Here is a 27,079-nt window from a genome sequence, read left to right on the forward strand (position 1 = left end):
TTTTAATATCCAACAGCAATTCACTGTACACACCACCCACAGGTATCTGGGATGGTGGAAAGAGTCAATGGGGATTGCAAAACAAAATTACCCCGGAGGTAAATCCTTTTTCTGACAAGCAACTATGTTATAAAAAATTGGGGATGAAGGAAAATTCAAATGGAGAAATGAGGATAGGATAGGGAGACTGAAAAGTCAAGGGGAGTCTGACTAATCATGATCTGGATCAATGTCCAATTAGGGTTAGGTAACCAGGATTTTGGTAAACAGAAGTCTTGTCAGAAAAAGGGAAAGTAAATTACAAAGAGACGTCTTTGAAGATGAAATATTATATACTGCTGGTAAAACAATGTTTTTGTATATGTACTGCTTGTAAAACAATGTTTTTTGTATGTGGAATGTGTGAAATTCGAAGCAATGAGCAAAGTTGTGTGTCGCTTTAAGAAGTTTGTCCTTTAAAATGCAAATGGACAAAGTTTATGGTGTGCTCCATTAAGAAACAGGCATGAATGGGGGGCGGAGCTATACTCGATGGATAAAATGTGTTGGTTGATTATAAATCTTTTGAACCAAGTTTTAAAAAAAAGACTCATCCCGATTAAAGTGTTAAATGAGATTGTAAATGTCAAAATTACAGAGAAAAGAAAATGTATTATTGATTACTGATTCTGAATGAGTTCTTTTGGGAAAGATTGTTTTGATATGATAACAGAGGTTGTCTTTTAAAATGCAAATGAAGCAAGATTACTGTTTTCAAGCAAACAAAAAGATGTTGCTGTAGCATGTGCTGTGAGAGAAATGAAGGTAGATGAAAAATTGTCTTATGACTTACAAAAGGAGGTTTGAAGGAACTCACAATGAGGGATGAAAGGTGAGAAGATAAAGTAGATTGGGGAAGAGAACATATTTGGAGAATTGAATATTTAGATGGGGAGAGCCTCTTCGGAGATAATCGGATTAAAGAATAAATTCACAGTGAAGTGTTAGGAAGGAATAGAGGATCAAAGGTAGACAAAAGTGCTGGAGAAACTCAGCTGGTGAACAAGATTCACAACTTTTTATTGATACAGGAAAAGCTGCTCTGTCCACCCCCTGGAGAGTGGGGGGAAGCCACTTACAGGCCCTGTGCAATTAACTAATTATGTATGGTTGGCAATTAACCCATGTCTTGCCAGATCTACATTCCCAGGTTGGAGGAGCTTTGCTGGGAGCCATAAAAGCTATACGATGATGGGGGTGCTGGGACAAGAAGAAATTGAAACTGTATTGAAAAGAACAACCAAGTGTTGCTAACAACATGAACTGCTGTAAAGATTGAAGATCATCGTCGCTGGATACATTTGATTGACTATGAACAGTTTGTGGAAACAAGGACGATTGGCTATTGATGCTCCCTTTATTCTGGGGTGGCCCAGCCCACATGAACTGAACTTTCTTCAGAATGGCAAACTTGCGGACTAACCCACATTTAAAGGATGGTACACACCTCCTTTTAAACAAGATTGAAGTCAAACATGACAAGCGCAGCAAAGATACCCTGACTACAGACAGTAAGAAGTCTGCAAAGGCCAGTTAAATCTACCTGTTTTTGCCACAACCAAGGCACTGGTGTATTTTAAGGAAACAGTATATTTGTGACAGGGCATTGTTATGTTCCAAATGCAGTGCCACACAAGAGAAGCATGAACCAGTTACACCAGCACACGGGGAATTCCAAGCGAAGCCGAATAAAGGCTGAGCAATTTTTATGATCCTTTTCCTGTCCTATGGTAGTATCTTAGTGTCACGTCCGGGGGAGGTTGGTGGCCATTTAAAATGTTTGGAGGGACTTGTGGAACGATTGTCCACTATGAATTGATTGTGTTACTAGTGTACTATTAATTTGTCTAATGAGATGCTTATGGTCTTTCGTATGTACTCAGCAAGGATTGTAGTTATCAAAATTTTGATAAAAGGATGGAATGATGAAGCCGAATTTTAGTTAAAAATATAAGATATTAAATTGGTTTCTGGGCTAGCTTACAGCTTATATTTAGTCTCAAATTAGGCTTGCCTTAGGTTGCGGGTGTGTGAGATAATAAATCCTATAACATTGTCTCCCAAGTGACAGGCAGAGAGAAGGAGCTAGAGAGATATCTTTGAAGTAAGATGCCATAAACCAAATGACCAATGTTTATGGGGGAGGAGGCAATAAAGGAAGAGAGACATAGCTAGTCACATCTTTGTAAACAAATGGTCTATGTTTATGAGGGACCAAGAGACAAGAGAGGAAGCAGCAAAAAATCTAGGGTGGTCTATTTGGAGATAAAATGACCTAAAGCAAATGGCCAATGTTTTTAGTATATCTTGTACCATGTAAACAAAAGGTTTGATGTGATGCATTCTGTGGTAACCTTTTTCTGTACCTCTGACCATGACTAATGTCTGTGGAATGTGCTAAGGGGACATAAAAACCCTATTTAAGGCAATGTAATTCTGTTGTTAAGGGAAGGTGGCTGAGCACAGTTAAGTGTCTACATTGGTCACTTAGCTGGAATTCTCGCTCCCTTCCATCGGCCGATGTTAAGTAAAGTTTTGAACTGGTCTACCAAACAGTTTGTGTGGTGTCTGTTTATTAAGAAGCGAACCTGGTTTAGTAGTTATATAAGTAACTTTTTCAGTGGCAAGTGGTTGTTAGTCTGACAGGAATTCGGTAACCAGTGGTGTAACACAGGTAAGGGTGCTGGGACTTATGTTGTTTTCCATATAAAAGCAACCCACAACCCCCCAACATTACAGCCGGTCACATAAATGACATTTTGTGTTACAGAATTAACAAATCACAGAGAGAGAGAGAGAGAGAGGGATCATTTGGGGTGCAAATTCATAATTTCCTGGGAACAATTATTTAGGTGGAATTGAGTGGTGAAGGCAGCACTTAGTGTGATTGCTGTCATAGGCTGAGATATTGAGTACAAGGATTGGTTCATCACGAAACACCTATACAAAATATTTGTCAGACTGCACTGGAGAACAATGTGTGCAGTTCTAGTCACCAATGGAAGGATGTGTTTGCATTAGAGAGGGTGCAGATGAGATTCTACAGGACACTGCCTGGAAAGGAAAAATTCAGTTACAAAGCAAGAAGGAAAAATCTTTTCACTCATTTCCCTCTAAACCTTTCCTATCCACGTACCTGTCCAAATGCATTTTAAATATTGATAGAGTACCACCAAAAGAGAACACTTAAGGTGCAGTCTCGCCAATGTCTCTTAAAACTGCAACACAACATTCTAACTTCTATGTACAACACGATGACAGCCATTATACCAAAAGCCTTCTTGACCACCCTATCTAACAGTGACACCTGAAACTTATGGACACAACTTATATCACTTCTTGTTTAAGAAGGAACTGCAGATGCTGGAAAATTGAAGGTACACAAAAATGCTGGAGAAACTCAGCGCGTGGAGCAGCATCTATGGAGCAAAGGAGATAGGCAACGTTTCGGTCCGAGGTTTAGGCCCGAAACATTGCCTATCTCCTTCGCTCCATAGATGCTGCTGCACCCGCTGAGTTTCTCCAGCATTTTTGTGCACTTTATATGACTTTTACTTTTCAATGCATAATACTATTGTATCTAAGAATCTGTTTAATTTTTGTAAACAATTTAAGTTTACTTCAAAAGCCGAACTTACAAAAATTGTTACAGCCAATGTGAATTTGTCAGTCTGAACATCTCACTTCTCATAATTCTGCTATGATTTTCGCTGTTGCCTCACTGATTTTGGACTCCATGCCAGGGAGCATCAATTTTTGACGTGCTGAAGCTTCAATTTTCTGCACCAGTTCAACGTCCCATGGGTGCGTAACAAAACTGATAACAGTACCCAAAACCTTGCCCCCAACACGTCCCACTCTCCCAGCTCTGTGGATGTAATCACACAGAGTTGGTGGGAAGTCATAATTAATTACAATTTCCACCCTCCGAGTGTCCAAGCCTCGGGATGCAATGTCTGTGCAAATGAGGACATCTATGAGACCCCTCTGAAAAGTATCAAAGATGCTGCTTCGCTTTTCAGCCACCATATTCCCCTGCAGCCGGATGTGTTTGATGCGATGGTCTTCCAAGATATAACCAAGCCAATTAACAGTTGCTGCATTGTTGCAAAACACAAGAATTCCAACCTCAGGTCTTTTTGCAAGTTGCTTCAAGACTTGCAGGAACTCAGACAATTTATCAGCCCGCTTCACCTTCGTAAATTTTTGCTTCACGTGCGGCATGAGGTAGTGAAGGCCTTTGCTCTTTATTGTGGTGATGCTGCCCAAATCCGTGATTTTGCTGAGGAGTTCTCCCACTCCACCTGGGAATGTTGCCCCTGTCACCACCAGCTGAGCTTTCCTTTCCACCCCATGGGTTTCAGAGGCGTTGGAAGCTATTTGGGTATGGTTGAGAATGCCCTCCAGCAGCTCCACAAAGCTCGCATCAAACAGAGTGTCCGCCTCATCCAGTACCAGGTAGGTCAACTCACGTAGACTGATAAAGTCCCTTTTCAGTGCCTTCCAAAGGATACCAGGTGTGGATATTAGGAGGTCAATCTGTCCTCGGGACAGGGCGAGTTTTACGTTGCCCAACCCACGACCTCCACCGACCGTCTGCACATTCAGATTGAGGTTGGACGCCAGGGACTGGGCCACTTGGTAGACCTGGTCGGCCAGCTCCCGGGACGGGACCAACACCAGACCATGCGGACCAGTCCAGTCGGTATCGATGGGCACAAGCCTTTCAGAGATCAAGGTATGCATTAAGGGCAGCAGGTAGCTCAGGGTCTTGCCGCTGCCAGTCTCGGCGGCACACAGAATATTCTTCCTTCTCATGAGGGCCGCGATGGCCTGGGATTGAACCGTGGTGGGGCGAGAGATGCCCATTTTGTCCAAGGCGTCCTGCAACTCAATGCACAGCCCCAGCGAACTGAAGCTCGGCGCCTTTCCACTGGACTTCTGCCTTTCCTCCCTTTCCTCCTCTTCCTCCCCCTGGTCTCCGGGCAAGGCCGGGGGCCGAGTACGGGTGTTGTTGATGGTGAAGTAATCCCCGGCTGCCTTCCTGTGCTTCCATCCCTTGGAGACCAGCGGCACCTGGTCGAACTTGCCGAAGATGCGGCCGGAGTGCTGGTTGAGTTGAGGACGCTTGCCCACGATCAGCTGACGGCCGGGCTTGACCAACCTCAGCCCCACCGCCACTGCCTGGTTCCCCGCCCCGCGCTTCAGCTTCTGCTGCTGCAGCCGCTGCGGGACGCGGATAACGGGCAACTGGTCATCGTCTACGGCGGTAATGGAGGACGAGGAGGAGACCATCCTCAGTTGCCCCCAGAGCCCCACCGCCTGGCTCCGCGGGTGCGGGGGGAACGTGTACCTGAGCGCCAACATGTCGGGTCAGGGTCGCGGGCGGTGACTCTGGCGGCGGCTCGAGGACGGAGCGCGCGCTTGACTGTAACGGCCGGGGGGGAGGGGGACCTGAGCCCGCGCACGCGCACGCGCCCCGACCTCAGGCCTCTAGTGGAGCCCGAGCCCGGTCAGGAGAAGCGCGCCAAACCCGCGGCATCTCGCGGGCATCTGCGAGCAAACGGCGGCGCGCGAGACTGACGCGGTGCAGGCGGCGGACGTGACCTGTGCGCGGCGGAAGTGCCGTACCTTGCCCCGCAGCGAGCGTGTGAGCGCCGCTCAGGTGAGCGTCCCACCTCTCTCTCCCCCTTCCTCTCCCCCACTCCCCCCTCTCTCCATTCCCCCCCTCTCTCTCCCTCTCTCCCCCTCCCCCTCCCTCTCTTCACCCCTCCCTTCCTTCTTCCACCTCTCCCTCCCCCCCCCCCCTCTCCCCTCTCCCCCTCCCTCTCATTGATGTTGAGCGCCACTCCCCTCCATCTCTCTCCCCTCCACTCTCCGCTCTAGCCCTCTATCTATCCATCTCCTTCTGTCCCTTCTACCTTTCTCTCTGCCTCTCTCCGTTCTCTCTCTTCATCTCTCTCTCCCTCTCCTCTATTTTCCGTCGCCCTCCCTCTCCCCCTCCCCCTCTCTCTCCCTCTCTCGGTCTTTCTCTTCCCCTCTCGCTCTACCTCTCATCTCTCCCTCTTCCCCTGTCCCCCCTCGCTCCCCCCCTCCCCTCTCTCTCCCCCCTCTCCTCCCCCCTCTCCCTCTCCTCCCCCTCTCCCTCTCCCCCCTCTCCCTGTCTTCCCCTCTCACTCTCTTCAACCTCTCACTCTTCAACCTCTCACTCTCTTCAACCTCTCCCTTCCTTCTCTCCACCTCTCCCTCCCCCTCCCCTCTCTCCCCCCCTCTTCCCCCCCCCCTCCTCTCCCCCCCCTCACTCTCTTCCCCCCCTCCCTCCCTCCCCCCCCCCCCCTCCCCCCCCCCCCCCCCCCCCTTCCCCCCCCCCTCCCTCTCTTCCCCCCCCCCCCCCCCCCCCCCCTCCCTCCGCCCCCCCCCCCCCCTCTCTCTCCCCCCCCCTCCCCCTCCCCCTCTCTTCCCCCCCTCCCTCTCTCTCCCTCCCTCCCCCTCTCCCCCCCCCTCCCTCTCTTCCCCCCCCCCCCTCCCCCCCTCCCCCTCCCCCCCTCCCCCCCCCCCCCTTCCCCCCTGCCCCCCCTCCTCCACCCCCCTCTCCCTCTCCCCCCCCCCCCCCCTCTCTCTCCCCTCTCTCCCCTCTCCCCCGCTCTCCCTCTCTCCCCCCCCCCTCTCTCTCCCCCCTTCCCTCTCTCCCCCTCCCTCTCCTCTCTCTCTCCCTCCACGACAGTCTGAAGATCTCGGCTGAATGGCCTAATTCTGATACTATCACATGACTTGCATATCTCTGTGACTTCTCCATCCTGACGCTCAGTCTGAAGAAGGGTCTCGACCCGAAACGTCACCCATTCCTTCTCTCCATGGATGCTGCCCTATCCCGCTGTCACTCCAGCATGTTGTGTCTGCGCTAAGTGTAAACCGGCACCTGCAGTTTCTTCCTACACACTTCTTTCAGTCTTAGTTCTTTTTCCCGTCTCTCTCTCCCATCCCTCCCCCTCCTGGTTCTCCGACCAGTCTGACTGTCCCACTGATTACATTTTGTCCGAGCTAACAATGGTCTATTCTATATTTTCCTTGAACTTCATGTCTTTAGATCTCTTATACTTCATTATCTCTGTGACTCCCTCTTCCCTGACAGTCTGAAGAAGGGTCTCGACCAGAAAAGTCACCCATTCCTTCTCTCCTCTACAGAGATGCTGCCTGTCCCGCTGAGTTACTCCACCTTTTTGCGTCTGTATCTTCTTTCAATCACGTTGCCCATTTGCCCCGCTCCCCGCACTCCCACCATGTGACGTGCAACCATTCACTGTTTTCCACAGCAGCCCCTGCGCCTGATGGCCCCAGTCATTTAATTTGCTCCTCTAACTATTGAAGTTCTTCTAAATCCTGTAAATATTAAAGTTCTAAAATATTAAACCTCACGAGATTTAAAAAGCAATCCATTTTGTTTGGAACATAAAGAATGGGAGGAAACAAACTAGTTATTTTAACAGGGCTTGAATTTGACATCACTTCATCTTGACTCGTGGGTTAAACTCAGGAAAAGCTGAAAGCTGTGGATAGAGCTGTACAGCGCAGAAACAAGCCCTTCGGAAACTGGGCCATGCCAACCATCACTTACATACTCATCCCATGTACCTGTTATATCCTTAAGTCACGACTTTTTGTCTTTTCATCCCTGGACTTTGTTCAACCATCTGCCAATCAAGCAATCCCCCCCCTCCCACCTGTATCCACCTATCACTTGTCAGACTTTATCTTGCTCCCACCTCTCTTCCAGCTTTCTCCCCAGATCCCTCCACCATCAGTCTGAAGAAGGGTTCTGACCCGAACTGTCACCTATTCATATTCTCCAGATATGCTGCCTAAGGCATTGAGTTTCTCCAGCACTTTGTGTCTCTTTTTGTAAATCGGCATCCGCAGTTCCTTGTGTGTCTGAAATATTCAGCAGGTTAGGAACGATCTGTGGACAGGTGCAGAAATAACCTTTTTGGTTGCTTCCCTTTCATCTAAACTGTTCTCATGCAACCTCCCACAGCAATCAGACATGCTTCACTTTCAAGAAGACAGTCTGTGTCAGTTTTACTGTGGGAGGCTATTGAAATCAACAAACATTCGCTGTAACTGCCACTTGTGCAATGATGCTCCATTAAACAACGTAACAGACAGACAGGCTTCAATATTTTTTTAAATGCAGAGATAACCCCCTGTTCCCAGTGACAAAATTATTTAGTTTATAGTTTTAGAGATAAAGCACGGAAACAAGCCCTTCGGCCCACTGAGTCCACGCCGACCAGCGATCATCCCGTACACTAGCACTATCCCACACACTAGGAATAATTTATCATTTTACGAAAGCTAACTAGCCTACAAATCTGTACATCTTTGGAGTGTGGGAGGAAACCAGAGTATCTGGAGAAATCCCACGTGGTCACAGGGAGAATGTACATACTCCATACAGAGAACACCCATAGTTAGGATCGAACCTGTGTCTCTGGCACTGTAAGGTAGCAACTCTACAGCTGCGCCACTGTACTGCCCCTATAGAGCGATTTTCTTTCACACAAGGTTTCATAGGAATGTTACTATTGATTCATAGCAGAATAGCCTGTACTAATTATAGCACTCCGGCGAAGTTGAACATTATTGTCTTGGATGCTTAATATGTAGCAATTGGGCAATCAAAAGATCTGGTATTAGTGAATATAAATAATGCCAATTTTAGAGTTAAAATGCTTTGTGTCCTCTGAATCATCGCTGATCTATATTTTCCCTCTCATCCCCATTCTCCTGTCTTCTCCCCATAACCCTTGACACTCTTACCAATCAAGAATCTGTCAATCTCCACCCTAAAAATACCTAATGACTTGGTCTCCACAGCCATCTGTGGCATTGAATTCTTAAAGTATGTCATTGAATTCGGGGAGGAATACAGGAATATGATTTCTCCTCCCTAATATTATCCTTCTTTTGATACATTATCCTTCAAATTAAACATAATGACACATTAAAGCAGGTTTTCATTAGTGCTGAATATTTGCTGACTCAGTGGGGCATTCAGGAAAAATTATTTAACCTGCTCCTCTGTCCAACCACCCCCTCTCACCCACCTCCCAAACCAGGTCTTTGGACGCGAAATGGTCAACCAAGTTATTGGCAGACTTTGTTACGGAAACAAGATGATTCTGGCCCCCATGGTGCGTGTGGGCACTTTACCAATGAGACTGCTGGCACTCGAGTACGGAGCAGATATTGTCTACTGCGAGGTAAGGAAAAGTTCCCGTATTGTACCCGGAGATGATTCAGTGCATTTGGCAATGTAATGTGGGGGTACTTTATAACAAATAGTTGTGAGACCATACAAAACAGAAGCAGAATTAGGCCATTCGGCCCATCGAGTCTGTTCCACCATTCAATCATGGCTGATGAATTTTTTAACCTTTCATGCCTTTACTAATCAAGTACCTATCAATCTGTTTTTAAAAATAACCAATTATTTGGCCTGCACAGTCATCTGTGGCAATTAATGCCACAGATTCACCACTCTCTTGCTTCTCACCTCCATTCTAAACGTACATCCTTTTTGCTGAGGCTGTGCCCTCTGGTCCTAGAGACGCTCCTATGCTTGTCATGCTTTCTTAATTGAAAGACCTATTTGTTATTATAGCTGTGACAACAACCATAGATGAGTATTTTCAGGTCTCTGTGTCAAATTTTAAACTGATTGAAATGTCTGAGAATGTTCTCTGTAACAGATCTAATGTTACTTGTTCATTACTAAATGAATACTGAGAATGCTGGAAAAACAAAGCAGGGGTCAGCCTCAATAGAGAAGCAGGGTTGTGACATTTGGCTATTGAGTCAACTTTTGGAACAGAAATACATTAGGATAGCTTGCGGCATGTCTTTTGTGGAGCTTGAGCCAAGGTACAATTTTGTCAGCTTTCTGCTTTCTAATTTTATTCTTTTTCATTGTCATTGCTGAGGGGATTATCAATCATCGCTATCAAAATAGATGAAAATCTCAGCACAAAAGTTAGGATCAGTGAGCTGGTCTAATTGAACCAAGTTCTTCTGAATACGTCAATAAAAAGCCTGTATAAAGCAAAATATGATCTTAAATTCTATATTCAGCACAATAGAACTGGATTTATGAAACTTTGACTGCAGGGATTTAAAAAGAAAGCTTTAATCTCCTTACTCTGGCATCAAATGTAAAACCTATACACTCGACAAGAAACAGTCTGCTACCTAGATGTGGAACTAATGTACAAAACTTGCTTTGTTTTACAATTTGGTGAATACTGAATTGTGCGAATTCAGATAACAAAATATAAGACCTTGGCGGAAGAGCCTTGCTATATTCCAAATTCATGAGGTGACAAGAAGATTTTTACCTTTCACAATGGGTGAGAGTGATGACTGGCTGTGCCCCAGTGGCTCCTGTGTACATCAATCAGTGATTAGTCTGTCGTTGGTCGCACATGAGCATGAAATCAGTGGTGTCGACACATTCACTTTTACCACTCCAGGCTGCTCTTGCCGACATCCCTAGGATTACTTCCACTGGCATTGATGGGTTCTACATTAAACACTGAACTATCTGTTCCTGTCAGGTGCTGATTAGAAACATAGAAAATAGGTCCAGGAGGAGGCCATTTGGCCCTTCTAGCCTGCACCGCCATTCATTGTGATCATGGCTGATCATCCACAATCATTAACCCGTGCCTGTCTACTCCCCATATCCCTTGATTCCGCAGATAGACTGCAGATAACAATACACCTGTTCTTACCAGTTTTCAACCACTGCATTGTATATTGTAAGGAAAAAATGAAGCATTTATTTTTGACGGGTGATTAAAATTTGAAACAGTTTATTACAAACCATGAGGGATGCATAAAATGCAATTTGACACAGTCATGTAGAAGGAATTCTGGAGAGCTCAGTCAAGGTTCAAAATGATTTTTTCCATACACCCTGACCATCTATCTATATATATATAAAACTCGAATCAGTCCGCCTGCCGCCGTACGGCGTCCGCCGCGCGTTTCATCCTTTGACGCTCCGCAACTCCGAAACCGGACGCTCAATCTCCGAGATATTTTCCATTTCGGTAGAGATTTCGCTTTTCTTTCTAAGTATCCGCTCCTCGTGCAAGTATTTCAAAAATAAACAGGCTTCTCCATTTACATCAGCTTCCAACACACTTCGAAACTAAGTTGCAAGAGAGGAACACTGAACTTTTCACTGCTGCAGCAGGCAGGTGAGAGCTGCAATTGAGGGAGGCAGGGGAGTGCTGGAAACTTACATTTGGCAACGGGTTCAGTTCCAATGGAGGAGACGGGTGCATGGTGGAATATTGGGTTGGGAGATCACACCATTGGGGGAGCAGACCCAACGGGTCTGCACTTGGTCTAGTGTTATTTAAACCTCTTTGATCGTTGTGGTAAATGTTTTGTGAAATAGTCAGGTTACACCGTGCTTTTGACATTGTTCTTTATTCATTTGATGAATTAAATTGGCAGATGAGTAATACTGTAACAAGGATTGAATTTAATAATTTTTTTCTCTTTTAAATAGGAATTAATTGATTTAAAAATGATGCAGTGTAGGCGAGTTGTCAATGGTGAGTTGGCAAATATTTGTCTTAATATATCTGTTCCTTCCTTCACCTTTCTGCTTAGAAATGAATAATTAGTTGTTTTTCATGTATTTAGAAATAAAAATTGGACAATTGATTGATTGAAATATAAAACATGGAAACAGGCCCTTTGGCCCACTGAGTCCACACCAACCTTCAATCACAGTGATAATGAGATGCATGAGTTATCCAGTATAGATTGAGATACCACAAAAAGCAAAGAAGGGAAACATGCCCTGATGTGTGGTTGGGAAGACTTTATCAAAACGTTTCTAGTCCAACAAGGCAGGAGGTCACTGCCTGATCCTGATCTGGGAGTCAAGTGGAGCTAGTGTCAGTGAGGGGACATTTAAGGAATTGTAATCACGCTATCTATCATAAGGTCTGGTTTTGCTGTGAAATCGGACAAAGATCAATTTGAAATGGATCTGGCCTGGATGGCGACTGGCAGATGAAGCTGTAATTGAACATTTATTGGGCAGATTTTAAAGTGTATGTGGTTGAATAAATTCTTCCATTTATTTTTAAAACATTTTTCCACAGTAATAAAAACTAAAACATTTCATTAGTATTCAATAATGTGGATACAGTATTGTTTCATTATCAAGTGTTTGGATGATTATTCAATGAAGTAAAAGATTAATAGCAAATATATGAGGAAAGACGTAATATATGATCGAGTTACGACAGAAAATTGATGTTTCAGACTGACGGTGAAATCATCTCACAGCATTTTTCAGGAACGGATCCCTTGCAGAACCCTGGGACTGCCTGTATTGCAAGTCTAGGTTGTAACAGGAATATCGAGCACTGTACGATATGTATCTCTAAATACTCATAGAACTCGATTTGCAAAGTTGTCAATTTGTCAGTTGCTGTCTCTTCCACATACTTTAGTTTAATTTAGAGATACAGCACGGAAACAGGTCCTTCGGCCCACCGGGTCCGCGCCGACCAGCGACCCCCGCACATTAACATTATCCTACACTCACTAGGGACAATTTTTACATTTATCAAGCGAATTAACCTACAAACCTGTACGTCTTTGGAATGTGGGAGGAAACCGAGGATTTCGGTGAAAACCCACACAGGTCACTGGGAGAACGTACAAACTCCGTACAGACAGCATCCGTAGTCGGGATCGAGCCTGGGTCTCCGGCGCTGCATTCGCTGTTAGGCAGCAACTCTACCGCTGCACCATCGTGACTGCTGCTGTTCATAGTTACTTGCAGACTGTCACACATCCACATTTCTAAGCCAGTCTTCCCATTTATCTTCCTCAGAGGCCCTGGACACAATAGATTATGTTGCAACTGACGACCGAGTTGTTTTTCGGACCTGTGAAAGAGAAAAGAATCATGTTGTTTTCCAAATGGTAAGAAAGAAACATCTGTGGAGAAACATAAGAACCACTGCTGGTTTCCAGTAGCTGATTAATTTGAATGGATGCAAGTTCTTTGGTTGAGTTATCTCTTGATCAGTTGCCTATTTATCTCACAATTATACAGAAAATGGAAAGGATGCCACTAAGAATATGATGGCATCATGGCCCGCGGCTGCATTTCACTTTGTTTTTTTTTTAAAGGTCATTCATAGTGATATAAAAACTCTGATAACCCCAAAGCTTTCTTTGTGTCGTCTGCTTTGATCTGGCAATCCTTGTTTTTTTTTTTCTGTTGCAGGGTACAGCAGATGCACAGAGAGCATTGACGGTCGCACAGCTTGTGTAAGTCTTTAAACTACTAGTGACAATCTCAATATTTCCGCAATTATCACGTCATGAGATGATTTAAAGAAAACAATTACATAATACATCGGGACGGGGGATCTAAACTATGAGATTTGGAAAGTTTAGTGTAATAAATCAGAAATGTTACATGTAATTGGTGAAGAGTTAGAGATGGTGAAGAGTTGAATACTGCTTTTGGTTATGATGTACTGTCCTGTTTCCTCGTGAACCTAGTAATGAAGCAATTAATTTTTGAGGCATTTTACAGACTTGGGAACAAAGTTAAACACGCCACATAAACGGGGGAAGTAAGGCTCCCACATTTGTTGTTATTCACACCATTGTTGTAAATTTATATGTCCTACATAGCAAAAAATACTTGAATCTGAAGAAGGGTTCTGACCCAAAACATCATCTATTCCTTTTCTAAAAGAGATGCTGTCTGACCCGCTGAGTTGCTCAACGCTTTGTGTCTATCTTCAGTATACACCAGCAGCTGCAGTTCCTTACTACGCAAAAAATAAAGTTATTGAGGAACTCAGCGGGTCAGGCAGCATCTGTGGAGGCAAAGGCGTAGTGAACATTTCGAATCGAAACCCTGCGACAGGATTGAGAGCATAGAGAGAAGATCACAATATATAGAGAGGTGAGAATGAGGGGTAAGTCAGGGGCTGGCAGGGTGAAAGGAGAGGTTAAAGGAAACTCTCTCTGTGCTTTTCAGACATTTCAGATGTTCTGGAATGGAAAGCCTCATCTTGAAAACAGATGTGGTGGAGAAAACGAGAGAAAGACCTGATGTCCTTGCAAGTGAATGGGTGGGAAGAGGTGTGGTCAGTGCAGTGGTGAAGCTAGTGGGTTTATAATAAATGCCTCCAGATAATTTGTCTTTGAGATGGGGACAGAGATCCAGCAAAATATGTCAGAAATGGTTCAAATGAATTTGTGCCTGGGATGGAAGTTCGTAGCGAAAGTGATAAAATTGACAAATTCTGCACAAATGCCTGATGCATCACCAATGCTGTCGTCGATGTAACTGAGAAAAGAGTTGGTAGCAATTGCGTGTTTGACTTGTACCTTGAATATGGCTTTGATGTGGGGCCCTGTCACCCTCTTACAGCGCAGTTCAGGGCAGCTCACAGAAAATAAATCTCATAGAGCAGTAGTAAGTTTCACAAACAAGTTGGGTTATTCAAGATCCTAACAATACATTCTGAGAAACATCTGAAAAAAACCCCAGTGTTTCTCTGATTCACAGCATTTATAGGCTTTTTGTGACACAATGGTTTAGGTGCAGATTTTATATATTTGAAATAATTAATTGGTGATCAATCTTCATCTTTTTGTTCCCTCTTAATTGGAAAACCATTCTCCCATATGTCTTGCAAAAGTGACTTTTCTTTTCTCACGATCAGTTTTATTACCCTCAGCTGGGTTTATAATCTCCTATGTTTATCTTTATTCCAGTAGCTATGGCTTGTAATCTAAGCACCTAAATGTATTTATTGCCTCTCCCAAAATGATCCTTAAATTACTTTACTATGATGGCCTCCTTTTCCATCATAATTGACAATAGACAATAGGTGCAGGAGCAGGCCATTCGGCCCTTCGAGCCACCACGCCATTCAATGTGATCATGGCTGATCATCCCCAATCAGTACCCCGTTCCTGCCCTCTCCCCATATCCCCTGACTCCGCTATCTTGAAAAGCCCTATCTAGCTTTCTCTTGAAAGTATCCAGAGAACCAGCCTCCACCGCCCTCTGAGGCAGAGAATTCCACACTCACAACTCCCTGTGCGAAAAAGTGTTTCCTCGTCCCCGTTCTAAATGGCTTACCCCTTATTCTTAAAATGTGGCCCCTGGTTCTGGACTCCCCCTACATCGGGAACATGTTTCCTGCCTCTAGCTTGTCCAAACCCTTAATGATCTTATATGTTTCAATAAGATTCCCTCTCATCCTTCTAAACTCCAGAGTATACAAGCCCAGCCGCTCCATTCTCTCAGCATATGACAGTCGTGCCATCCCGGGAATTAATCTTATAAACCTACGCTGCACTCCCTCAATAGCAAGAATGTCCTTCCTCAAATTAGGGGACCAAAACTGCACACAATATTCCAGGTGTGGTCTCACTAGGGCCCTATACAACTGCAGATGGACCTCTTTGCTCCTATACTGAACTCCTCTTGTTATGAAGGCCATCATGCCATTCGCTTTCTTCACTGCCTGCTGTACCTGCATGTTTACTTTCATTGACTGATGAACAAGGACCCCCAGATCCGGTTGTACTTCCCCTTGTCCCAACTTGACACCATTTAGATAATAATTTGCTTTCCTGTTCTTGCTACCAAAATGGATAACCTCACATTTATCTACATTAAACTGTATCTGCCATGCATCTGCCCACTCACCCAACCTGTCCCAAGTCACCCTGCATTCTCATAGCATCCTCCTCACAGTTCACACTGCCACCCAGCTTTGTGTCATCTGCAGATTTGCTAATGTTACTTTGAATCCATTCATCTAAATAATTGATGTATATTATAAATGGCTGCAGTCCCAGCACCGAGCCTTGCTATATCCTCTGGCTCTCCCTTGTTTATTTTCCTAGTTACATCGTCTAAATATTCCAGAAGATTAGTCAGGGTTTATGCGGAGAAGGCACGAGAATGGGGTTAGGAGGGAAAGATAGATCAGCCATGATTGAATGATGGAGCAGACTTGATAGGCTGAATGATCTAATTCTGCTCCTATCACTTATGACCTTATGCTTCGCCAGTATGTACGCTCCTAGGTGAAACATATCACTATTATAATTTTCCTATAATTTTCCAAATGTTCTTATAATTTCCAAAAGATCAGGGAGTATGTATCCCACAACTCATCTGAGGAACATCCTAGAAGATTAGGTTAGATGTCATGTTTAAGAAAGAACTGCAGATGCTGGAAAAATCGTAGGTAGACAAAAATGCTGGAGGAACTCAGCGGGTGAGGCAGCATCTATGGAGCGAAGGTATAGGCGATGTTTGGGGAGAAATCACGGAAGTTCTCAACATTTCCAACTAAAGCTCTATGAAAGATTATGAAAATACATATTTCAATTTTAGATACCCTGGCAAAAAAAGCTTAATTCTAGAACAAGATGTTGTTTTCCCTATCGAGAAGAACTGCAAGGCTTGTATCAAGAGTCCTGCATTTCGTGTGCATTGATGTATCTCACTTGTGTTGAATGTGTAATCATTGCAGATCATGTGAAACAATGTTGACTATCGCAAGTATGCAAAATATAATTGTTAGGTGTAAAAATAATGAAACTAGAACATTTGTCAGACAGTACTTTCCATAGATATTCATTTATTAAATGTATTTTAACTGTCCTTGCAGGGAAAATGATGTGGCTGGTATTGATGTAAATATGGGCTGTCCTAAAGAATATTCAACCAAGGTAAGATAGCCTTTTGTTTTCACCCATCATAACTGATATTTCCTAAGATTAAAAATCTTACACATATAATATCTATGTTTACACCCATAATACTGAAACAAAATCTTCATTACAAGTTGATCAAGTATTGCTTTTGTTCGTTGTGCACCAATTTGGTGTAGTAACAAAGGCATTGAGGTGGGGACAAACTGCACCTACTTCACAGCTAATTACCTAGCATCCACTGGAATCTTTTTGGATGTTTCCCTGGTTATTTTCATAGATAGGTCACTCTCGTTAGTTGGGTCATATCCATAATTTATCAAGCTTGCAGAACCTTCAATGCAAGGTGATTAATAAAGTTCAATGTACACCAAACAAAATGTCAAAACATTTTTTTAAATCCTGACCAATCAAATAACCTGTAAATCTACCATGCCATATCCATTTTACTGAGTTGCCGCCAATAAAGTTATTTTTGGTGGTGCTTGGTAAGTGATGTTATTAAAGGCATTAAATCTTTCAATAGCTGTTTAGCTTAAGGTGCAACATAATGCATGTTCCATTTGTTTCAATAGCCCTCCAAATTTCTCAATGATCGCACTTGATTATATGTTCTCTATTAAGAGAATTTAGAGCCAAGAGAATATAACTGTCATATGTACTGACAGCAGAACAATGGAATTCTTGCTTGTCACAGTTCCCTGGGGAATCCTATGTAATATTACTATGCTTTGCCTATAACATTATGCAATTCTCAAACTTAATGTCTCCAACTAATTTTCTTATTTTATATTTATGCAGGGTGGCATGGGAGTAGCATTGTTAACCAACCCTGACAAAATTGAGACGGTAAGTAGTTATGAGGACCCATATCGATATAGTTTGCTATCGATTCAAAAACAAATACATAATTGATGTAAAATGCTAATCTAGTTAAGTGAGGGTATTTATTCTTTGAACTTAGACTGTGTTTCCCATGCTGTTGTGTGGGTAATGATACATTGTCAGGAAAATGTGAAAGCTAAAGCAGAGTCAGGACTTGGTGGTGTATCTCTGCATCTCTGGTAACGCTGCGATGAAAGGCCTAGATAGACACAATGGCATCCTGTTACTTTCAGTTGTGCATGCGTGTCTGTGAATGGAAAGTGTGGTTCAGAAACAAGCAGACCTCCACAATGCTGTTCAATTCTTGTTTAGTGTTAATGAAAAGATATTCAAAATTAAAATATTGGAGATTTTGTAAATCTTAAATTAAAAAAAAAGAAAATGCTGGCAATATACAGAGGGTCAGGCAGCATCTTTGGAGAGGGATAGATGTTTAATGTTTCAGGTTGATGACCTTTGATTACCATTCATCAACTTAAGACAAAAAGTGCTGGGGTAACTCAGCGGGTGTCTTTTTTGTAAACCAACATCTGCAGTTCTTTGTACCCACATCTTATATGGTTAACACTGACTTAGCTAAGATGCGGCAACTCAGTTGGCATGGACGAGTTGGGTCGAAGGGCCATTTGTATGTTATATGACTTGATGGCATGTTTTAAAAAGTACCTTAAAGGAGGAAGATCGTTGATGAGACAAAGATTGGGAGAGGGAACCTTTAGGAAGATGATGGCGTAGTTATCAGTAACAAAATGATTAAAATCAGAAATGTTCAAGGGTCCAGAATTAGAAGATCACAGGAAGCTTGCAGAAACACAGAGCTGTGGAAGAAATTGCATGGCATCACCTGCTTCACCAGCTTCTTGTGCAGAGGAAACACAGAGTTTATTATAGACAAAATTGCTGGAGAAACTCAGCGGTTGCGGCAGCATCTATGGAGCGATGGAAAGAGGCAACGTTTCAGGCCGAAACCCTTCTTCAGATTGAAGAAGGGTTTCGGCCCGAAACGTTGCCTCTTTCCTTCACTCCACAGATGCTGCCGCACCCGCTGAGTTTCTCCAGCAATTTTGTCTACCTTCGATTCTCCAGCATCTGCAGCAAAGATCTTATGCAGAGCAAGATGGGTTTAACAAACAGACGTTTATTATAGACATTTTAAACCTGACTCCGCCATCTTGTTCCGCTATCTTGCTCCCGCCTTCTTGCTTCCGGCCAAAGATTGGACCGCAGCGGGGAGAGAGAGTGCGGGGGGGCAGCGGGGAGAGAGCCGGGTCCGGGCAGCGGGGAGAGAGACTCAGCGGGGGAGAGAGAGTGCGGGGGCAGTGCGGGGCCCGGGCTGGCAGCGGGGAGAGGGGAGAGGGGGGCATCGGGGCGATGGAAAGAGGCAACGGGTTTCGGGACCTTATTTAAATGTTTCTTATTTAATGTCCCTTGTCTCTTCATTGGATTGAAGAAATATAAAGGGTTTCGGCATTTTATTCCAAGAAACGAATTTGCCTGAATCTAACCCTTCAAAAAGTCCCCCCCCCCCTCCACACCCTGATCGGGTCTGCCGTTACTACAAAATCAACTCAAACACCTTGTGAGCCATTTGAAATGATTTAAAAAACATTCTCCAGCAAATTTTGTCTTGACAAGAAGTTTGAACTGACGATTTATGAATCTGACCCACCAAACTGTTGCATCGCAACATTGATTACATGCGAGTCGGGTCGGGTTAAAGGCTCAGGTTGCTAAAACATTTGGAAAATGTTGATCCCCTCCATCTGTGTCCATTTATTAGCAGGAAAGGTTCTTCGCTTGATCTTTGACTTCTCGAATAGAGTTTTTATTTTGATCCTTTAAAGCAGAAAATGCTGTCTCAATGCACAGTATTCCTGTAAACTGCTAAAGTGAAAGCAAGTTGTTGTCTTTTGAAGATGCTGCAGGCATTGAGAAGAATATTGTTAAAATATTCTTGAACCAGGCATTTAATTAGTTGTGGGAGCTGGAGAAACTCAATGCAGAGCATCTATGGAGCGAAAAAAATGTCAGACTGAAAGGGTTTCGGCCCGAAACTTGCCTATTTTCGTCTTGCACCCGGGTATTTTTGAGGATTCTCCAGCATCTGCAGTTCCTTCTTAAACACATTTAATTATCATTTATCAAAAGGTTCTTTGATGATGGCTTCAATCTTGCAGTACTTGGTGATGTTACATAATCTAATGGATAAAAAAATGTCCGATGGCAACTTGTTTGCTGAAGAAGCAGTTAAATGAAATCTTGACGGTGATGTTTACACTGACAAAATAAATTGAGTGATTTACATCTGACATTCCAATGTTTCACTTCTCGAAGAGTTACACTTCGAAGAAATCATGTCTCTTCTCTCAGCCCCCCCTCCCCAATTTAATTATAACAGGTTGGTTGGATTTCAACTGTGATTTCCACTGCTTTCCACAGTAAATTAGAAAGATGAGGGTTCAGGACTCACTTCAGAAACTTGAACACAAAATTTGCAATTACTTTAGAAATGCAGCATGGAAACAGGCCCATAGGTTCACTGAGTTCGTGGTGACCATTGATCACCCATTCACACTAGTTCAATGTTATCCCATTTTCTCATCCATTCCCTGCACACCAGGGGCAATTTAGAGAGGCCAATTAACCTGCACTTCTTTAGGTTGTGCGAAGAAACAGGAACACTCAGAGGAAACCCGCACAGTCAGGGAGAACGTGCAAACTGCACAGACAGTGCCCTGGGTCTAAATTGCACCCAAGTCTTTGACCCTGTGAGGTAGCAGCTCTACCAGCTGCACTAATGTGCCGTCCATTGTTGAACTCATTGCATATTGATAGAATGCAGCAGAGCAACTGACCATTCATTTTGATCAGTCTATCCCACTGCTCATGCTTCACTGAAGCCACTTCTCGGTCTAACAGTGGACTCCACAACCACCCGTGACATTCAAGCACTCCTTCCTGTCTTATATCCATTTTGTTCTCCTCTCTCGTCTCCACTTTCTCTGAAACTTAAAACTTATACTCTGCTTCTCTTGCCACAGCTGCTACTTGACCTGCTGAGCTTTTCCAGCATTTTCCATTTGATTGGCCTGAAGGTTTGTTTGACATACCAAAAATACAACTCAGTGACTGGACAACTTTCCCACCACAGTTCACAGACAATGCCAATCTCCACTTGTAGCAATCAAAAAGGCTTGTTCTTTATTTAGTACGTCAAAAGCATCAGGGAGTAAGCATACATTTACATTTCCTACAGTTACACACAGGATGACATGAGGATTTGAAGGGTCTACTCAAGAATAAAAGCATTTTACCAGAAATCACTGCAAGTAATCTATTCTGCACCATTAATGACCTATATGGAATTGTAATTAGTGGCTGGATTATTTTTATCACTGCATAAAACGGAGTTATCTCTCTCTACAGAGCCTCTGGTTTGTGAATAAAGAAATTGACTATGTCTCTCAATAGACAATAGGTGCAGGAGTAGGCCATTTGGCCCTTCGAGCCAGCACCGCCATTCAATGTGATCATGGCTGAGCATCCCCAATCAGTACCCCATTCCTGCCTTCTCCGCATATCCCCTGACTCCGCTATTTTTAAGACCCTATTTAAGACCGCTATTTTTAAGACCCTATTTAAGACCGCTATTTTTAAGACTCTCTATAACCCATAAGATGGAGGAACTGAGGACTGAACAGCACTGTGTTTGATTCACAAAGGGGCACAGTGCTGGAGTAACTTAGCGAGACAGGCAGCATCTCTGGTGAATATGGATAGGTGACGTCTTGGGTCGGGACCTTTCTACAGTCTTGTGTATCATTGAATTGTACAGAAAGCTTAATAAATGGAGGGAAAGAAAAAATGGATTAAGAGCAAGGGAAAATGGAATAAAAGAAATGAAAGTTGAAACCAGCATCTGTTAAGAGCCAAGAAGATTGTAATTGGGTCAAGCACTGGGAGAGGAACATTGGTGAGGCCATTTCTGGAGTACGGTGTACAATTTTGGTCGCCTAATTATAGGAAGGATGTCAACAAAATAGAGAGAGTACAGAGGAGATTTACTAGAATGTTGCCTGGGTTTCAGCAACTAAGTTACAGAGAAAGGTTGAACAAGTTAGGGCTTTATTCTTTGGAGCGCAGAAGGTTAAGGGGGGACTTGATAGAGGTTTTTTAAATGATGAGAGGGATAGACAGAGTTGACGTGGAAAAGCTTTTCCCACTGAGAGTAGGGAAGATTCAAACAAGGGGACATGACTTGAGAATTAAGGGACTGAAGTTTAGGGGTAACATGAGGGGGAACTTCTTTACTCAGAGAGTGGTAGCTGTGTGGAATGAGCTTCCAGTGAAGGTGGTGGAGGCAGGTTCGTTTTATCATTTAAAAATAAATTGGATAGTTATATGGACGGGAAGGGAATGGAAGGTTATGGTCTGAGTGCAGGTATATGGGATTAGAGGAGAATATGTGTTCGGGACGGACTAGAAGGGTCGAGATGGCCTGTTTCCGTGCTGTAAATTGTTATATGGTTAATTAAATGATTTCTTGCTGCGGCCTTGCAGGCACATTAACGCAACAATAAGTATACAATACAATAAATTCTCAGTAATACTAGGTAATCAGACCATACTAGTATGTGGTGCAACCAATACTAAGTCCATAGTAGTTGATTGTAGAGGTAGGGTTGTGCAGCATGGTTCAGAACCTATTGGTTGATACGAAGAAGCTGTTCTTGAACCTGGCAGTCACGGTTTTCAAGCTCCTGTACCTTTGTAGGGGTTTTGCGTTTCCCTTTACTCCACTTCGGGCCCAACTGCCCGAGTTATTCTCTCCCTTGTCGGAGGGTCAAACGGCCACCACTCCACTCGAGCGGTTTCCAAGAGAGAGAATACAACAAAAGGGATTCCCCTAGGTTCTAGACCTCGGAATTATGGTGGGATATGATAAAAAAAAAAGGTTGAATTGACCAGAGTGTGCTGATGAGAGAAAACAGAAACCAAGATGGACTCAAAGCAAGTCTAAAATTTACAGGCTTTATTAAACAATGAGAAATCGAATCTCACCAACACTACATAATACGTGGCTAAACTTATGCTTTAAACTAAGACTATGGACGGAAAACTATCGGGCACGTCGTCAAACTTACTTTACACAATTTTACCCCCCTTTCCCTTTATCTTCTCAACCTCTATCCTATTTCGGGAATTTCACCAGGTCACCGGGATACTCACAGCTAGGTCGATACAGGCCCACGAGCTGTCCAGCAGAGCAGAAAGAGAAAGAGTTCTGGCTTGACTCCTGTTTTTATACCTGAGCTTCCTTTGAAACCCCCAGGTGGTCCGCTAGATAAAAGGGTTCTTTTGATGATTCCCAGTTTCGATCTGGCATGAACAATAGGCTTCCGATGATAAGGGGTTTGCTGATGTCATGATCCCTCAGCCTGATCGTTATCCCATCGCCTGGATGGGCTCCTATTGTCTCGATGGATGGGTCATCCAAGATGGTGATTGTGCTTGTGCTGGCCTGTTTACCACCGTCTGCTGAGGCTTGGTTCCTTCCTTTGTGTATCCAAGATAATCTTGTTATCTCCGTCTCAGCCTTTCCTGTCCACATCATTCGCATAGTTGTGTGATGCCCAAGTCCACAGGCCAGACAGGTTTGAAACTTGAAACTGCTTCTTTCTGTGGATTGGGTTTTTTTCCGTTGCAGCCAGCAAATCTGTCTTTTTAAAATATCCATGTCCTTATCCGAGTTCTTCCATAATTTTGGAGGATTTGCCCCAATAACTTACACCTTCCTCCTGATGGCAGCTGCAAGATGAGAGCGTGTCAAAGGTGGGTTCATGATAATAGCTACCCTGCTTTCTATAGATTTCTTCGATGGTGGGGGGAGGGGAGGGGGGGGTGTCAATACCCGTGATGGACCCGACTTTCTGCAGCTTCCTTTGTTCCAGGGCATTCAATTCATTGGTTATAATGCAACCAGTCAATAATAATAATAATAATAATAATGTTTATTTATATAGCACTTTTCAACAAAACCAGTATTTGAACCAAAGTGCTTTACAGAGATTGATTAAATTAATTGAACAGATCAATGCAATAAATCCATACAAATCAAAAAAAGAGAAAAAGAAAAAAGACACAGAAACAGTACACTATAGAAATCAACATGAAACGTCCCCCCACAGCAGAATTCACTGTGAGGGAAGGCACTAAAAATATCCAGTTCTCCCCCTCATAGTCCACCCGAGGTCGGGGCCTATATCTGGCCTCCTCAGCCAACCCGGTGTTTTCAGGCCCTCTTGCCGCGAAGCTGGATCATCGGCGTCGGTGAACATCCATCAGCGGCTTGGACTGAAGCGGCCGCTTCCCCCCCGAAGACTGCAACGACCAAAGTTCACAGGCCGCGCCGGCCGGACCTCCGACTCTGGCGATCTCGGATCCCAGGCTCCGCGGTGCTGTAAATCCAGTGCCGCCCGCCCACGGCTGAACGCTCTGTAGCCGCAGCTCAACAATGTCGCAGCCGGCGGTCACAGTGCCCCGGAGCTTACCGCAAGGCGACCCGGTAAGGCATCGCCCGCTCCATGTAGGTGTCCCAGCATCTACACCGCCGTCGAAGCTGCAGTCCCGGCAGGAAACGCCGCTCCAGCGCTGCTCCAGTTCGATTGTAGGCCGCACAGAGAGGACGAAGATGCGGTTCGGAGAAAAACCGCATCTCCGACCAGGTAGGACTGGGGTTAAAATAGTTCCCCCCTTCCCCTCCCCCCACCCACCACATAAAAGAAGACCTCCAAGAAACATTTTACAGGAACAGGACTAAAAATAAAAATAAAAAAGGGTGAAAGGACGGACTGCAGGAGGAGCAGCCATACACAACGGCGCATCACCCCCGCAGTCCGCCATAATGTTCTCTACTGCTCACCTGTAGGAGTTTGATGGCGTATTCGGCCACATGCCGAATATGTGATTGTTAAATTTGAGGACCAAAGATGTTTTCTGCCAGTAGTTAACACGATTGTGTTTAAATACATTCACATCTTTGCATGAATTTGCTGTGCAATATGTTCTTGAATAACAATGAACACAATTAGCTTTTATGCTAATACTGGGTTTTTATTTGTAAACAATCAGCTCCCTTTGTCCATGGGAAGCTATTTTTTGGGATTCAGGATTACACAAGCTGTGTGAAATGTTATCAATTCTCTCATTTGCTCCTGCACTTGGAGCAGCAATTAAATGGCCTTCTTCCTCATCAAAGATGCTCAATGAAACCAAAGATTTCCTTTTTAAAGCAACCAGTAACTGCTGAAATGTCAAATACTGAATCATGGAATGTTTTTGAATAATTTTGTAAAACATTTAAACTTGAGGGAATAATTCCCAGATAGAACTATATTTGGATAAAGTAAACAATCTGACAGATGTTTTGAGACAACTGGCTTCTGTTTGAGTTATGACGCTGAAATATTTTGTCCAATCCTTTCCTGAGCATTGCTGTTTTCTTGTATGTCAAAGTTACACTCTGACTTCCCCTTTATCCTTAATTAATAACTGAAAAGCATAGAAGGTCAGCAAGATTTAAGTTAGTTCTGCAACTTGGACTACTGTCTGAACTGGCCTGGCGTATATCTTTGTGATCTATTTTCACCAGATCATTATACGTAACCCACTGAATCTGGAATACATAAATGTTTTCGCTCAAATCACACTTGGAGGCATCAAGAAGATGGCTGCACACCTTGCTGCACACCACATGAAGCACCTGCATTATTAAAAAGCAATGGCAAATGTTAATTAATGGCTGAGTTTGTGTAATCAATGCACAAACACAAGCTTACACATCAGGACTGACATTATCAATAGGTCACAAAATACATATTTTAACCGCCTGATCGTTATTTTGAGCAAAACTGTCGTATTCTTCATGTGTATGAATTTTGAGTAAATTGCACTCACTCAGTTTGACATTTGGCAGAAGAACCACATTTATGTATGAGACGAGACTCTTTATGGATATACAGTAGGAGTTTTTGCATTGGTTGTCTTTTACTGGTGCTCGAGTAACATTTAATCTTTTCTGGCATTCTTCATGATCAAAAGCCAATTCCCTTGTACTATTTACACTGAAATTTTGTCTCTGTTTTACTCGCCTACTTGTTATAAATTATATTCATTAATTTTTAAATAATAAAATGTTGATTTCCTTTTAATTTACATTTATTTACGGACGGTTACTATATTTTGTGTGGTAATTTCCCCCGAGAAAAAAAATATTTGAAGCTGTTCCACATTATCCAAAACGTATTCAGAATTCTGTACCCACAAGACTTGTTTTCCAGAGTTCACCAGTTTAATTTGCACTTTAAGTTACAGATACATATATATATATTCATGTATAAAATCATGAAGGGGATAGATAGGTGAATGCACAGCCTTTTACCCAGAGAAGAGAAATCAAGAACTAGAGGGCATAGATTTAAGGTGAGAGGAGAAAGATTTAATAGGAACCTGAGGAGCACCTTTTTCCACACAGAGGATGGTGGGTATATGGAACGAGCAGCCGGAAGAGGTAGTTGAGGCAACATTTAGAACAACATTTAAGAGACATTTGGACACGTGCATGGGTAAGAAATGTTTGGAGAGATATGGGCCAAATGGGCAGGTGAGAGTAGTGTATTTGGGGCATCTTGGTCGGCATGGACAATTTGGGCCAAAGGACTTGTTTCTGTGTTGTATGATACTATGGCTGTCTAGCTTGACATTGTTTTGGACTGCACACTTATATATTGAAATTATTACAAAACATGCTCTCTTTGCCTCTGCCTATGAAGCTCGGGGGTTTGGAAAATGTTTCTTGTAGTATTTTCTGACGCTGTTCAGCAAAATATGATATTTTATCTTCCATTAAAATACAATTTTATTCTGATTGACTCAACATGACACAGACTCCTTACCTCTGAGGGACAACCCTTAAAGACACTGCTCATGTTAAACATTGTGAAGATTCTGCAACTATAACATGGTAGAATTGTTGAATTAACATAGTAGAGGATATTGTCTGTAAGGACAGCCAGAAGCTGTACATTGATTTTCCCATTGTTAAAGTATTGCTCTCTGCTGACTTAACTTATAGTTAACAGGGATCAATGCTTGTGTTCTGTTTTAACCTGCAGCAAGTAGGATTGTATGTTATTAAATTAAGGCTTTATTGTTTTTAGATCACCTTTTACTATGTCTCTTTTATATTTGTGCACATTTAATCTTCCCATTTCCTTGACGTGCTTGCTATTGGTAGTCCAGGCCTCAGGAGCATATAGGAGGGTAGGGATCATACATATCAGTGGCATCTGTAGTTATGTAACTCATA

At 43.4% G+C, this 27,079-nt stretch overlaps 2 protein-coding genes across 3 annotated transcripts in view; one reads left to right on the forward strand and one right to left on the reverse strand.

Moving 5' to 3' along the window:
* Positions 1–3,590: 3,590 nt before the first annotated feature.
* Positions 3,591–5,556, reverse strand: ddx28 (DEAD (Asp-Glu-Ala-Asp) box polypeptide 28). Its single transcript, XM_055648452.1, has one exon. It carries the CDS (start codon positions 5,404–5,406, stop codon positions 3,727–3,729), a length of 1,680 nt encoding a protein of 559 aa, XP_055504427.1. The 5' UTR covers positions 5,407–5,556; the 3' UTR covers positions 3,591–3,726.
* An 11-nt stretch (positions 5,557–5,567) lies between these two features.
* The window catches only part of dus2 (dihydrouridine synthase 2), a 65,485-nt gene continuing 43,973 nt past the window's right edge, over positions 5,568–27,079 (forward strand). The window contains exons 1-7 of one of the 2 annotated variants that reach the window (XM_055648454.1): positions 5,568–5,704; positions 9,156–9,299; positions 11,615–11,660; positions 12,959–13,050; positions 13,358–13,401; positions 16,785–16,845; positions 17,629–17,676. In XM_055648454.1, the coding sequence (XP_055504429.1) occupies positions 9,171–9,299; positions 11,615–11,660; positions 12,959–13,050; positions 13,358–13,401; positions 16,785–16,845; positions 17,629–17,676 (420 nt within the window). In that variant the 5' untranslated portion in view covers positions 5,568–5,704; positions 9,156–9,170. The remainder of the gene's footprint in view (positions 5,705–9,155; positions 9,300–11,614; positions 11,661–12,958; positions 13,051–13,357; positions 13,402–16,784; positions 16,846–17,628; positions 17,677–27,079) is intronic. The other variant, XM_055648453.1, reaches the window with a different exon arrangement.

The sequence above is a fragment of the Leucoraja erinacea genome, chromosome 17 (assembly GCF_028641065.1).
Source record: "Leucoraja erinacea ecotype New England chromosome 17, Leri_hhj_1, whole genome shotgun sequence".
In the NCBI taxonomy this organism is placed as follows: Eukaryota; Metazoa; Chordata; class Chondrichthyes; order Rajiformes; family Rajidae; genus Leucoraja; species Leucoraja erinaceus.